The sequence below is a fragment of the Gymnogyps californianus genome, chromosome 3, assembly GCF_018139145.2.
Source record: "Gymnogyps californianus isolate 813 chromosome 3, ASM1813914v2, whole genome shotgun sequence".
Classification (NCBI taxonomy): Eukaryota; Metazoa; Chordata; class Aves; order Accipitriformes; family Cathartidae; genus Gymnogyps; species Gymnogyps californianus.
The window spans coordinates 62,465,410-62,479,312 of NC_059473.1; the positions used below are offsets into that span (position 1 = coordinate 62,465,410).

At 40.7% G+C, this 13,903-nt stretch overlaps 1 protein-coding gene across 4 annotated transcripts; it reads right to left on the bottom strand.

Moving 5' to 3' along the window:
• Positions 1 to 606: 606 nt before the first annotated feature.
• Positions 607 to 10,133, bottom strand: ABRACL (ABRA C-terminal like). Of its 4 annotated transcripts, none has more exons than XM_050894724.1 (3): positions 10,116 to 10,133; positions 2,180 to 2,246; positions 607 to 1,016 (listed from the first exon to the last, which is right to left on the bottom strand). In XM_050894724.1, exons 2-3 carry the CDS (start codon positions 2,238 to 2,240, stop codon positions 832 to 834), a joined length of 246 nt encoding a protein of 81 aa, XP_050750681.1. In that variant the 5' UTR covers positions 2,241 to 2,246; positions 10,116 to 10,133; the 3' UTR covers positions 607 to 831. The 4 variants fall into 4 exon arrangements, with proteins under 4 accessions (XP_050750681.1, XP_050750678.1, XP_050750679.1 ...); XM_050894721.1 differs by lacking the exon at positions 10,116 to 10,133 and adding an exon at positions 5,533 to 5,547; XM_050894722.1 differs by lacking the exon at positions 10,116 to 10,133 and adding an exon at positions 4,757 to 4,795.
• Positions 10,134 to 13,903: the final 3,770 nt, after the last annotated feature.

Consider the following 13,903-nt stretch of genomic DNA (forward strand, 5'->3'; position numbering starts at 1 on the left):
CTGCTAAGAAGAACTAGCAGTAAGCTAGAAAACAATCAAAAGGGCTTTTTTTTCCTCCCCTCCCACTTTCTGCCTGGAGAGATTTAGAGCATGATTTCTGTGAGGAAAATAATCACAACCTGAAGCTGCTGTACCATCTTCTGGTTAACACTGCATGAAAGCATTCAGGGAGCTCCTCACCCACTTCCTTCAAAAGTCTAGAGGACAAAAAAATGAAAACATATTACACAGTCAGAGATGAATGAGGTACATCTATCATTCGTGGCTTTTTGTGCACAATCTGGTCACTCCGAAGAATGGTCATTCTTCAATTGAATCATGCTGCCGAATTATTTCTATCTCACTGTCGTGCTTTCTGTACAGTTACCTAACTATGTTCCTTACAGGAATTCAGTTTGCTTTCATTTCAGATTGCAAATAAGAAGAGAAACAACAGCAATAAGAATTACATAAATTTAAGTATGTGCTTTTATTTTGTACTTTCATGGCACATTTTGATTTGTAAACATTAAATTACCAGTCTCCTTCTTCATACGTTGAAAATAACCACCAGACATTTGAGAGCATTACCTGAGATTTTAAAAAAAAAAAAAAAAAAAAAGAGAGAGAGAGAGAGAGAGAGAGAGTTCTGGCATCTTTTACCTTACTCACATACAGTACCATTTTAGGAAGAATTACAAAAGGGAATGTTTTCCAAAATAGGACAGTTTCATTTTGGCTATAAAGACATAGAAAATACATCAAAACACCTTAGAATGATCAGCCTTATTCAGAGGATGTTGCAAGTCACTGTCTCAAACAATTCCATTAATGCATAGCTGAAACACTGCATCAGTCCTGCAGCAGCATGATATCAACGTTGTCATGAACACCTTGTAAAAGTAGCTCCCCTTGATAAGTGACAATCTTCCGTCGTTTTGCAGCCTTAAGAGTTCCCACTAGGGCTTCAAAGAGGTTGGCACACTTTTCATCAGCAAAGAGCACACCAAATTTCACGCTCACTTGTCCATCAGCATCTAAATACAAGATATAACATGAAACCACATGCAGATTTTCTTTCAGTTAGGAGATTACTGGGGAAACAAAGTGACATGCAGTCAGAACATTGAAAGTAAACCCCATGGTGTTTCCCAGTTTAGTGGGGAACATATTATGAATGCTGACGATAAATAGTACGCAGAACTCCTGCCTGGTATGACTTTCTCTTTTTTCCAGAGACTCATATCAAGGACCACATATCTGCTATGTTTATTTTTACTGATGACTTTCTGAAACCTATGACCAGCACAGGCTATTGAACCTCTTCAAAGCATAAGAAGGAAATTAGTTTTAAATAATTAAAATGTTAAAATATTTTTTCAAATAATTTTTTCCACTTATTAATATTTCACATTGAAAAAGATGCAATGTGAATTCATTTCTCACACAAAGCAAGAATTTTAAAATATACGTTAAGGTTAGCTAGTTTATTCCTAAAAGGCAGATGCAGTCATACAAAACGCAAGACGTACATATCCATTTAGGTTTTGAAAAACAAATGGAACTCAACGAAATTGCATCAGAACTGAAATATATGAGCAGGCAGCACATCCACAAATTGCATAAATATTTGTAAAGAAACAGGAGTTTTAACAATGAAAAACAATCTTAAGAGAAAAGGCTAGCTTCTAGGCAAGTTTAAGGAAGGTTGGGACTACACCTCTAACTCCTGGATTAGTTTTAGGCCTACAGATCAATTCCTTCCAAATAATACTATGATGAACAGAATTGAAGTGTATGAACTCTGAAGTTCAGAAGTTACCAAGGAAGGAGGTGGAAAGAAAAGGTGCCACTTTCTTCTGTGATGCCTGTAGTGAGTATTGGAAGTCTAAAGAAAAGGGTAATTTTGCAGTTGATTTTAGTGGGAGCAGGATTTCAGGCCTATATCCTCTGTGCTGCAGAGGCTTAAACATTTAACGTCATAACAGAACTACTTTAAAGGATGGGACACAGGGAGTACCATACAGTCCAACATTAAGTATATATGCAAGTTTTCAGGTTACCTGAGCCTGCTTAATTAAATTTGCCAAGTTTATAGGTTAATATAACATGACTACATCTATATGACATGTATGTCATATACATACATGTATGTATAACATGACTACATCTGTACAGTCAGAGGTATTACAATACTTACTTTTGGTTCCCAGTCGCCGAATCTCCTCAACTAAGAGGCTAATTTCATGTTCCACATTCATTGTGGTCTAAAAAGTAAAACAAATTTTGACAAAGTTATTAGGAGACCTGTAAATCCTTTGTGCCATCCTGGCCTGTTCTCAGTTCATCAGGAATGTCACAGCACTTTGTAAATCCCAGTAGCCTGGAGACACATGGCTACAGGATAATCCAAGATTTCAGTCTTGAATGGATAAAGAGCCTCCACACCTCCACATTTGAGGGAAGTGAACAGAAACTACAACCTCGGTACATTCTAAACACATATATAAGGAGCTAATCTCAAAATATGAAAAATGTGGGAAGGTCGGGGCGGGGGGAGGGTTGTTTGTTTTAAAGAATGAGCTTAAGCTGCCACAGAATCAGAGCATCCTGGTAACATCACAGGTCTTCAGGGGCTTTGCAACTTTCTGTCAGTGCCCTCAATAAAAATGGAACGTCTTCCTTTAAATTCCTCTCTGGGACATGTGGTAGATTTGTTTTTTTTAAACTACACCACAGCTTTCCACTTATCCTGGCACCATACCGCAGACATCCAGATGGTTACAGGAGGTCCACGCAGGCAGTGCCTGAAAGAACAGCAGCTACAGACCATGCCTGCTACTGAGAGCAGAACTGAACCAGAGACAAACTATGCAAGTGCCCTAAGAAGGCCAACATATATTTCCATTCATAGTGATCCCAAGGAACTACTACACTACCAAACATATCCTGTGCACCTCTTTGCTGTGAAACACAGCAATTTTCACCAATGTGCACCAATGCCTTGCAACAGTTTAGCCACATGCAACTTAGTAGATGGCAACACTACAGTCACATAAAACACTATTTGGCTACAAAGCGTCCGTGGTTAATAACCGCAGGCACCCGAAAGGTGTTTTGGGATCTGTGCTGTGCAAAGCGGCATCGACACAATGAAACCTTTAGATGTGGAACTCCTTAAGCAAAAACTGGCATCAAGGTAAGCACAAGAAACTGGGCCCCACAAAGAAAGCAAAGCGTCAAATGCAGCTTCCACAGGTGCTAACAGTGCAGCCTGGAACAAAAGCTATAGAGAGCACTTCTGGAGCTGAGCACTGTCTGGAAGGGGCTCAGTGAGCACTGAGACCCTCTCTATTGTTCAAGAAACCAGTATTTCTGCACAGATCTGGTAAGTAAGCGGAGTTAAAAAATTGACATCTGGATGCATCACAAACTCTTCCTAAGAGAGAAGCTTCCCCTCCTTTCTTTTTTTATTGAGTTAAAATAGGTAAGAGTGACATAGTTCCACTTCCTGACCCCTCATGATTTATCCAAGAGGAAAAAACCCTTTGTAATAGAGCCTGATTTTCAGATCCCAAATTCACTTGCAAAAATCTGTCTTTTTAACATGCAAAACTGAGCAAGCTTAGTATCAGCATGGGTTTCAGGCAAAGCCCCATCCAAACCACAGTTTCATCCCTAACGCATGGTAACAACAAACACTCAAATGGATATTAACAGACTCACACGTAATGTTGCAACAGGATGCGCTGCCGTGGTACCACTTCTGCAAAGCTGCCTTAAAAGGGCATGGCAGCAGGGCTGCAGAATTTTAATTGCCTCAGATGAATTCTACAAACTTTTAGATTTTGTTTAACTGAGCACTAAATATATTGTTACAAGTCACCGAGGAAACTATGACCCATCTACCAAAAAGCTTATACTATCATTATTAATTTGTCAAACTGCCAATTTTAATATTGGTCATTACAATGGTGTAATTAGCTTCTCTTTAAACATGTTCTTTTAACTTTAAAGGCTTTTTTACTTTAACTCTTTAAATTCCCATTAATTTAAAATTATTTTATCTCATACACATACACTGCCAATTTAAATAGCAACATTTAGAATTAAAAAAAAAAATTCTACATTATTATGCAACACTTTTGAGACCAGAGAACTGTGGCTGTGTAAGGAGCAAGGAAGAAGGGATTCTAGGTATTTTAAGAACACTTAAATACTTACTTTATATTGTCATATACTTGACACACCAACTATCAAAAGTGCACGCCAACTATTAAACGCTAATATTTCTGATGCCAATACATTGCTGGAAGCCAGCATGATTTTTCAGTACGTAGTATGAAAACTAAACTTCTCTTTATTTGCTGGAAATTCGCCTAGCAGTTATTTAGCACAAACACATCTCTCTGACCAAGCGCACCGACCTCGCCCGTTGCAGATGCTGCAAATACCTGAGAAGATGGCTCCTCGGCGGGCCCGCGTTTGGAGGCAGACCGCGGTCCCCTTCCCACCGAGGCACCCCCCGGCGGGACCCCCCCACACACCTCCCCGGGCTCTGCCGGGACACGGCCGGGCCGGGGCTCCCACCGCCGCCTGCGCAGGGCGCACCGGGCAACGGCCCCGCCCGGGCGAAGGGCAGCCGCCGGTAGCGGCGGGCGGGTGCGGCTGCCCGGGCAGCGCGCCTCTCTCCCCCCGGAGCGGAGGCAAGGACGGCTCCCCCCGGCGCGGCGGCACCCCCCGCCCGCTCCCGCTCCCGCTCCCCGCTGCCACTCACCCGCTGCCGTCGCCGCTCTCGCCGCGAGGGGCCGCCGCCGGCGGGAGCCGCGTGAGGCAGCGCGGGGGCAGCGGGGAAGGCGGGGGCAGGGCGGGGGGCGGGCGGCGGTTACCCGGCCTCCGCCGGGACCTCGCCCCGCCCGGCCGCCGCGGGGGCCAGGCCCCCTCCCGGCGCTGAGCTTCCCGCTGCCCCGGTGCGGCGCTCTCGGCCATTTTGGGTTCTGCCGTTGCTCGCTGCAGTAGGAGTCGGCCTGCCCTGCTGGCGTCCCTCTCCCGGTGGCATGCGAGGGCTGCCGGGCGGCAGCGTCCCGCGGGCACCCCGCCGCTGGCGCCGGGCCCGCCTCTACCTCGGCCCCTGGCAGGAGGCGAGCTCGCAGGCCGAGCGCTGGCCCTGCGCTCCGGGTTGAAGGGCTGTGTCGTTCTCCTCCCTGTGAGGACCTCACTCCTTTCCACATCAGTGACTCCCAACTTGGTGCCAGCTACAGATTTCACCAGCACACCTCGTTCTTTTCGTGACAAAGGCATTGGTGAGCATGTTCGGTAAAATGCCTTCCAAGGCCAGCCCTTCAGTAACTCTTCCAGTAGGTCTGCTCTCAATACACTGTGTTGCTTCGGTCACTTTCTGTCACCGTACCATGCCTCATACTCACCGTCTCCACTGGCTTCCCCAGGTGATACTACGCCACATTCTTTTCTTATGTCCCCCACATTTGTTTTCTCCTAGAAAAACAGTTCTCTTTCCAGAGAAAGTGACTGAGCTAGGTTAATATCATTTACCTTCGATAAAGTCATGTTGTGGTTTATCTAATTTTTCATTCAGCACCACGTCCTTGCACTCTACACTGTGGAGAGAAGGCAATTTATTCGCTACTGCTCTTGTCTCTCTTGCTTCCTCTTCACCTCACAGAAATATTTACATCTTCTCTCAAGGACAGAGGCACTAAACCCGAGAGCTGCATTAACTCCTACAAAGCAATGAGGCTGCCGCCAACTCGCTAGTCACAGGCAAGGCTCACACCAAATGTCTCCAGAAAATTCTCACCGGCACAGCTCAAGGCATTGCTGTTCCTGGCTGTCTCTCCCACCTCCTTATCAGGCATGACTGCCCCTAAAGCAGAGTTGGTATGAGAAGCTGTTTCCAGCCCTTGCAATTCACATTTTCATCCATTAGCTTCTGAAGGTGAGGCTGAGATACTTTCTCAGACTGTGAGCTGTGCCAGTTAGGTCTGGTCCCTTACTACATTCTCCCATCCCTCGTGTAAGGATGAATGAATAGCTAATGGCATCTTAAACCACTGCAGTGAGCTCTGCTAGGGGTCGTTTGGCAGAACCTGCAGATAAATTGATTTGCACAGTGGAAATGATGCCAAGAAGATCCCATTTTTATCACTCCAGGGACGTATAATGGGAGTCCAAGCCCTTTCCGTTTCCAAGGGGCTTTTTTGACGTTGGTGTTTTTATTAAAAGATTAACTTTTCCTTAGAATAATCACTATTTATCAGTAGCAGAATCTTTGGTTAGTCAAAAAAAACCCATGCTGCTTTCTGCCCAAGGAGCTCTATATTCAGCAGGTGACAGCATATCAAAACATTTTCCCAAACAGATTAGCTGTACTTAACATCAGCAAGGGGCGCTCTTTTCAAAAAACAAACCCTGATAAATTGATAGAGCTACATTCCTAAGTCGATAATGAAATTAATGAAATTTAAGTCTGTCTGAATTGAATCAAAAGACAGTGGAGAATTCTCAGAAAAATGCAGTATCTGAAGAGCATTGATGCTCTGTGTATATGATGGCACATGTGCTTATATTAAGGCATACTGCTTTTCCTAAGATCTTCGTTGTGTTGGCCAACACAATGCTAAATACCACAGCAAAAAAGATAGACTTTTAAGGAAAATCTGAGATAAAACTTTTAAAAGAGATTCTAATTAGTATGTTAGCAAATATGGCAAATTATTCCAGTTATTTAGCAGTACAGAATAAAAGTGCTTATTTTCTGTTTTCATTGTTAAGAACATGCTTTCAGTTGTATCACGCACGTACTCTAGATTTCTTAATCATCGGAACACCATTACATTTGCACAAATAATGTAGGCCTTAGCTCTGCGTAATGTGATTGTTATTATGGATAATTTATGTTTGATCAAGTAATTGTTTAGGACTTTTCAGACCACAGGTATTATTATTATGATGACGAAATCTATGTTAGAAATTCTAAGTCTATTTTGAATCATAGCCCCTAATTTATAAGCAGCAGATCAACTACACATCTGAGAAAGATGAACAAAAATCTGTAATTCCTTATCTTATTTTCTTTTAACCCTTTTTTTTGAGAAAGTACAAATTTTTTTTTTTAAATTCTGTCTTTTGAAAAGAAAGTGTCATGTACCCAAGTATTGGTCCCCAGGAACACATCAGGAGATCATCGAAATATGGTATGCTTTCATTGCTATTTCTTTCATGGCCCTTCCTTGTCATGTAATGTTAAAATAATTCTAGATAAATCAGTACTCAAAACCATCTGTTACCATGACAATTAAGGGAACAGTGATGCTGCCAAAGTATGAAAATGAGCTGGGCAGCATCAGAACTAAGTGACTGATTATGTCCTTACAGGGGCAGCAGCAGAGAGCAGGAAATGTGAAAATTATGGAGATGGTGATTTTCAGTCGTTCTGCTTCCACAAAATGATACTTTAAAAAAAAAAAAGTGCAAAATAGTCCTTTACAAGCACACAGGACAGACATGGAAATATTGCTCATACATATTTCATACAACTGGTTAAGGTCATCATCGGACTCATAATTTACATTCCCCTTTCTGCATTTACTAAAAGTGCTCCCCAAAAGTAATGAGATTCTGCCTTAAAACAGACTATTCTAATTTGACCTTCCTTGGCATCTCACTGTACTGTTACTGTCCCCCCAGATGCACAGTTTTACATCAAGGCAGCCAACAGAGGAATTATGCAACACAAGATTTAAAAACCAGCTTGAGAACACCACAGTAGACGTACTGGATCTGATCAAACAATCAATTTAACCCAACATTTTGCCTCCAGCAGTGACCAAGAGCAGGCATTTGGAAAACAGTATAATCAACGAAAACTATCGGTTGATCCCCTGGTTTCTCTCCTGGCTCCTGGCACTTACTGGAGCAAATAATTATTCCATCTTCTCCTTTCTCCATCACATTCATGCCTATAGCTCCCCCGTCACTCATCTTATTTTCAAGCTGAAGAGCCCTAGTTTTATTTAATCTCATGTAAGATGAATGCCTTTCCACGTTGCTGATCCTTCTTGTTGTTCTTTATAATTTTTCAAATAATTCCACGTTCTTTTTTTGGGATTGAATTAGTAGAACTGTCAGCATTATTCAGCATGTGGGTATAGTATATACAATGACATAATGATGTTTTCTGTTTTGTTCTCACTCCTAATAATTCCCAACATTTTACTCGCCTTTTTGAAAAGTGCTGAGCACTATCCACACTGGTTTAAAAAACTATTTCCAAAGTGGTAGTAATTGTCCTGTTACAGATAATTAGGATTATTTTCCCCCCAGTATATTACTTTGCATTTTTCAGCACCATTGGCTGTTTTACTGTGTGATTTGAAATAGGATCACACAAACTTTGTCACCTCTTTTCCCATGTCATCAATGACAGCTTTGAACAACACAGGTCCAGACAGAGATGGTACTAAGAATGCACTAGTAACCTCTCTTCCTCATGAAAGTTGACCATCAGCTCTACCTCTTTGTCTCCTCCTACCTTTCAGCTGTTTATTGATTCTGAGTGGAGCCTGTCTTCTTACCCCATGAGAAATTAGTTTTGTAAAAGTATTTAATGTTTACAGTAAACATGTTGTAAACATATCTGTTGTAACAGGTTTCTCCAGAGACAGGCACGTAGCAGCACGGGCCAAGCCTGAAAAATGTAGGAGAAAGTTACAAGGTCATTTGCTAGGTAATGGCCATCTTTTTCTGTTTTCCAGCATATATTAACTAAATATTCTCAAATTACTAGTATTTCTTGATAACCCATGCTGTTCTTGTTTTGTACAATACTGTTCTCTTGAATTTTTGTTGCATTATATGTGCTTGTGAATAGGCAGACATATGCACCACACATGCATACACACAGTTTTCTCTTGAGATCCTCCCCAGCTAAAAGCCATTAGAACTGCCACTGTGATTTGCAGATTTCACTGCTAGAAGAGATGTCTTCTTACATAGTCTAGGTCTTACTTTGTTCTTTCAACACATTTTTTTTGACTTGTTGATTTAGTAGAGACATGAGTTCCTGCCACATGTGCCTGTGTCCCATCCCTTTGCTTTCACACCAGCAACTTACACCTGTGCAAAGTGCCAGAGATTCTCCTTACTGTCTCCAACGCTGGACAGAAACTACAGTGCTGTGATTTAACCAGGAGTGCGCGTATGTGTCTTGTCCTAGCCCAGCCCCATTACGTATCTGTGCCGTTGGCCTGCCGTGAGTCACTTCTCAACATGGGTGTGCCGTATTTTGCAACCCACTGTAGGGTCGTGACTCAACATGAAGTCGTGAAGCCACTTCAGCCCAGGCTAAAACAGGTCTTTAAAAATATGTTTTCACATGATTTAAAGACTTCAAGTGGTAGAGGATCTCCTACATTCCTTATTCCTATGGACTTTGTAACACCACAGAAAAAGTAAGGTTCCTAGAACAAGACAGTGTCCTTGGCTGCAATGAGAAATTAAAAACCACAGCAGGTCAGTGCTGTTATAGAAATCTGAGGGGAATAAGCAATATTCAGAGAGTATGGTTGTTAGAGATAGTCAGAAGAACAACTATATTGTTTGAGACAAGCCAATCAACCAGGAAAATAGCACTCTATTCTCTTACGAACTCCGTATCCAAAGCATCTCCATCATTTTTGCTCCAATCATTAGTCTTACTTGGCCGCTCTCTCTGTCTTAAGTCAGCAGTTGTTTCAAGGGAGAAAATCATCTTACCAAAATGAAAAGCATAGTGATGCTCTGGGAAACTTTCCAAGAATTTTCCTGTAAAGCCGTGTTTTAAAATATTAATTGTATGGGCTCTTAGCTTTACTTTTCCTATAATGACCAAAAAAGCCCAAACCAAAACCAAAACAGAACAACGAAAAAACCCACTCTCTCTTTTTTCTCTCTCAATGAGTTGAAAAAGTAACCTAGCAAAACATAAGCATTTCTTTTAATGTAAAAGCAAACACGATGGACCCGCCTCAGAACAAGAGAGACTACAAATACCAACACAGTGACTGCTGACAGTCTTGGCACTTGAATGAGCACTTCCATTGAGGTAAATGGAATGATTCACTTATGCTGTTACTCACCTGTGTCTGTCCAGGAGAGGGGACTTATTTCAGAAATGGTCTCAGGGCATCATACCTTTCTTGTTATCCACTAGGTGCCTCAAACAATGTAATGCTGCTTCTTCCTAAATTAAGCATGTAAATCTTTACAACAGTTGAATAGAAAAGAGAAGGAATATTTAAAATCTTGACGTAAATTACTTGCTCTACCCCTAACCCAAGAGTAAACCTCTGTATGGAATGCCAGAAAGATGCTGCATCAGTACAGGCTAAAAGACTGGGCCCATAATGTTAGTTATACAGCACACACTGTAAAAAGAAGTATGGGATGACCCTAATCATGTGTCTGAGAGTAGTTACTTGAAAGCTGTAAGACTGAACTCAAAACCTCCCTAAATATGCACAGTCAGAATTAGTAGGGGGTTTATTCTGCGCTTGGGTGATGCTTTTCTGCACAAGAGGATGTGAAGTAAAGAGGATGTGCAGTAATGTCTTGAGGGAGCAAAGTATCAAAAAGTGTTTGGAGACAGTTTACAAAGAGAAAAAGAAATATATAAATATCTGATTGTATTTAATGTGTTTTATGGTGTTCTTTGCAATAACAGCTGAATATTTGAGAGAGAGGAACATGAAGACTAATTACTTTCTCAGATTCCTGGTATCAAAAATTCTCTTGTAGCAAGAAAACAGCAGTACATCTCCTGATCTCCAGACAGCATGGTAACAGCAGAATCATCCAGTCCGTCTGTCCCCTTGTTCGGTATGCATCATGAAAAAAAAATCACCTCCCCTTCTCCCTTTCCCTCCACACATATACATACACATACTGACATTTTGGGGACTTTTCCAGAAGACCAAAAATACTGGTTTTGCATAAAGATGTCAAATAATGGTGGCAGAGATGACAGTTACATTAATATAGAATTACTATGCACATCCACATCAAATACAGCTCTAGGTGTAATATCTTTATTTATTAGTTTCAAATTTCCTTCCTAAAGCTCAGGCATTTATAATGACTCACGACAGAAGTACATCAAATCTTTTCCTAAAGGAAATCTTATTGAAATAGAACTGTGGATTGACATTTGTCAGAATGCATTTACGTAACATGAAATCTTGTCATGGCAAAAGTCATTACACCAAATTATTTTTTAGTGAAATGTCAATAACTCCTTCTGGCCATGCAAGCATGGTTCACAGAAGTTTATAGTTGGCTAAAAAACATAAGAAAACTTTCTTTATCACTGGATTAATGATAGTTAATAATCATTTAATGCAAAAATCCTGTTTATAAGCATTTTTAGGGACAAACCTGTAATTTTGCTAGTCTACATTCCAGGTTCTTAGCTCAAAAACTGTGCTTAAGGTGCACATTGGATCATTTGAAGCTGATAATCTTTGCGATTACACTGAATTTATACTATATTTTAAAGTCAAGTACAGGAGCACTTTATTGGTTCCTGCATATGGGGAAGTGTATTTTTAGGGTCAAATTTATATATAAACTGCCTTTTAAGAATTCTTTTCTGGTTTCAAGATACAATGCCAGGTCTGAAATCCAAATGAGGTTCAAATTCGTAACTGATCAAACTTTATTAATTTCACTGGCACTGCAGCCACAAGTCTTTTGATCCTAAATAATTTGATTTCACATTGTTTGAAACTGCAACACAGAACAACGATCAGATTCCCAACACAGCTTCCCATAGAGCACTGCTAATGGTCTCACCTATTGACCTAATAGCCTAGGAGGAATTTCTCTCACGGTGTAGAAGGTCAAACTGTATGCTGATTTCAAATAGTAGACAAATACCTACCAGGGAAGTACTATAAGAACATCAAATTAATTTAAGCTTTTAAACACACCATATGGTTTGATTACAAATGATGTGCCAGTTTTCTCCTTCATCTAACACCTAAGTTTTATGAATTTTCAAGAATTTTTCATCTGCAAAGTTAACTGTAATTGTGAATCCCAAACTTCTGGAATAAGTCTTACCTTTTTTATTTTTCCTCGAGGAAATTTTGTCCAAGCATCTCTGACGTGTTGGAGAAGCTTAGATTTAAAAACATAGTTAAGAAAATTAAGTATAACCATCTTCTTGTTTGATTCATAGTTATTTTATGTAATTGTCTTATATGTATATAAATAATACTTGCTTCTTGAGGCGTTGTGACATCATATTTTGAAGCAAATCTTATTTGTTCTCTGTCACACAAATAGGACAAATGAATCTCACTTCCCTTATATTTACTTGAAGGAAGCACAAAAGCTGTCTTGCGCACAAGTGTTTTCTTTGTGGACTGTTACAGAAAATTCCCAGTGCACTTCCTCTGAATCCAAGTCTTCCTTACGTAAGTTTAGACCAGCTTCAACTTCCTTCCATTATTAGGAACCAGCATATTACTCCATGCTAAAAAGTTAATCTCCATTTTGAATTTAATGGAAGCTTATAAAATAATATAAGATGTCATGAAAGTATGCTTCTGATGGGCTGCAAATTTGGCAGAAACAATGGGGAGGGGGGTGGTGGGGCTGATGAGTCCAGACTTTATATATGTATTTCTGCTCTAAAACCCATAAATAACTGTAATTACGGTGCTAACAGGAAACAAAAATGGGAGGGGTAGTTTTATTTTTTCTTTAGACAATCAGTTGCATCATAGACTAAGCAAAGTAAGTCAGTGTAGGATGAGGAACTTACCAGCTACATAAACAAGGTATGCATGTCCATCAGAGGGAAAAGGTACATGTGGGCACAGGTACAGTATTTGGGATAAGGTACAGAGGAAATACTAGCCATCTTCCTCAGGAGTACATTCAGGAGAGGTAGCATCTTAAAATGGAAATAAAAAACCAGAACAGGGACTTATTCTCAGTTATTTTACAAAGTCACACAGCTGGAGCCATAAGAGGACAGTTGACAGAAGGCCTCTGGGTGGAGGAAAACCGGAGAAACCGTCTCTAAAACAGAGGCAACTGATCATTAGGTCAATCAGTGGATCAGTTCTGTCTAGTACTAGGGAGGCATGCAAAGCCAAAGACTCTGGCCAGCCAACTTTCCCTCTTTCCTCCTATTGAATTATTTCACTTGCCAGTGGAAGCAAAGGAGAAAAGAGATCTGATGGGAAAATGTAGTGAGAGCCTAACCTCTTGTTTTTTCTTAAAAGGGGGGGTTGTGACCTTTCATGCTCTAATCCTTTAGGAGACTTCCCTTGACCTCAGCTGGCATTTTCTCAGTGCACCTTTCAGAAGAAAGACTGACCACGATGCACACTGTTTAAAATAGCTGGTGTTGCACTAGGATGTACATCAGCCATGGAAAACTATTTATCTGCAGATGCCAGCAAAGTAGGACTGCTGTGAACTGCACAGAGAACAATTAACAATCTCTCTGAAAAGTCAGCAGGCATTTAAGAAATAATTGGGTAAAGTGCAGTGGCTAAGATTTTGAGCTGGAGTTGAAAGATCCCTAATTTTCAGCCACACTTTTAAATGGTGTTACCTGTGCATACACCTTACATCAGTATTCATCTCACCTGACTTTAGCTACCTAGAAGTAAGGTGTCTATTTTAAGTTAGTTATTTGACTAAATCCCTGCATGTATTCATAGTTATGTCTCTATAGTAAAGAAGAGAGATAAGTACCTCACCTTCCAAAAAGCACCACTATATAGAGAGCTTGTAGGTAGTAGGTCAGAGATGACAACTAACTTTTAGGTAGCTAAAGACACATGGAACAAATAATAGTTCTTTGGTCACAGCTGTAGGCTGAGAGACATATAAACTAAAGTACCAAGGCTGT

Bases quoted from the DNA above. Each gene is read 5' to 3' on its own strand.
- ABRACL (XM_050894721.1), bottom strand. The intron at 1,017-2,179 runs GTAAGTATTGTA...TCTTGTATTTAG, and splicing joins TCGGCGACTGGGAACCAAAA to ATGCTGATGGACAAGTGAGC.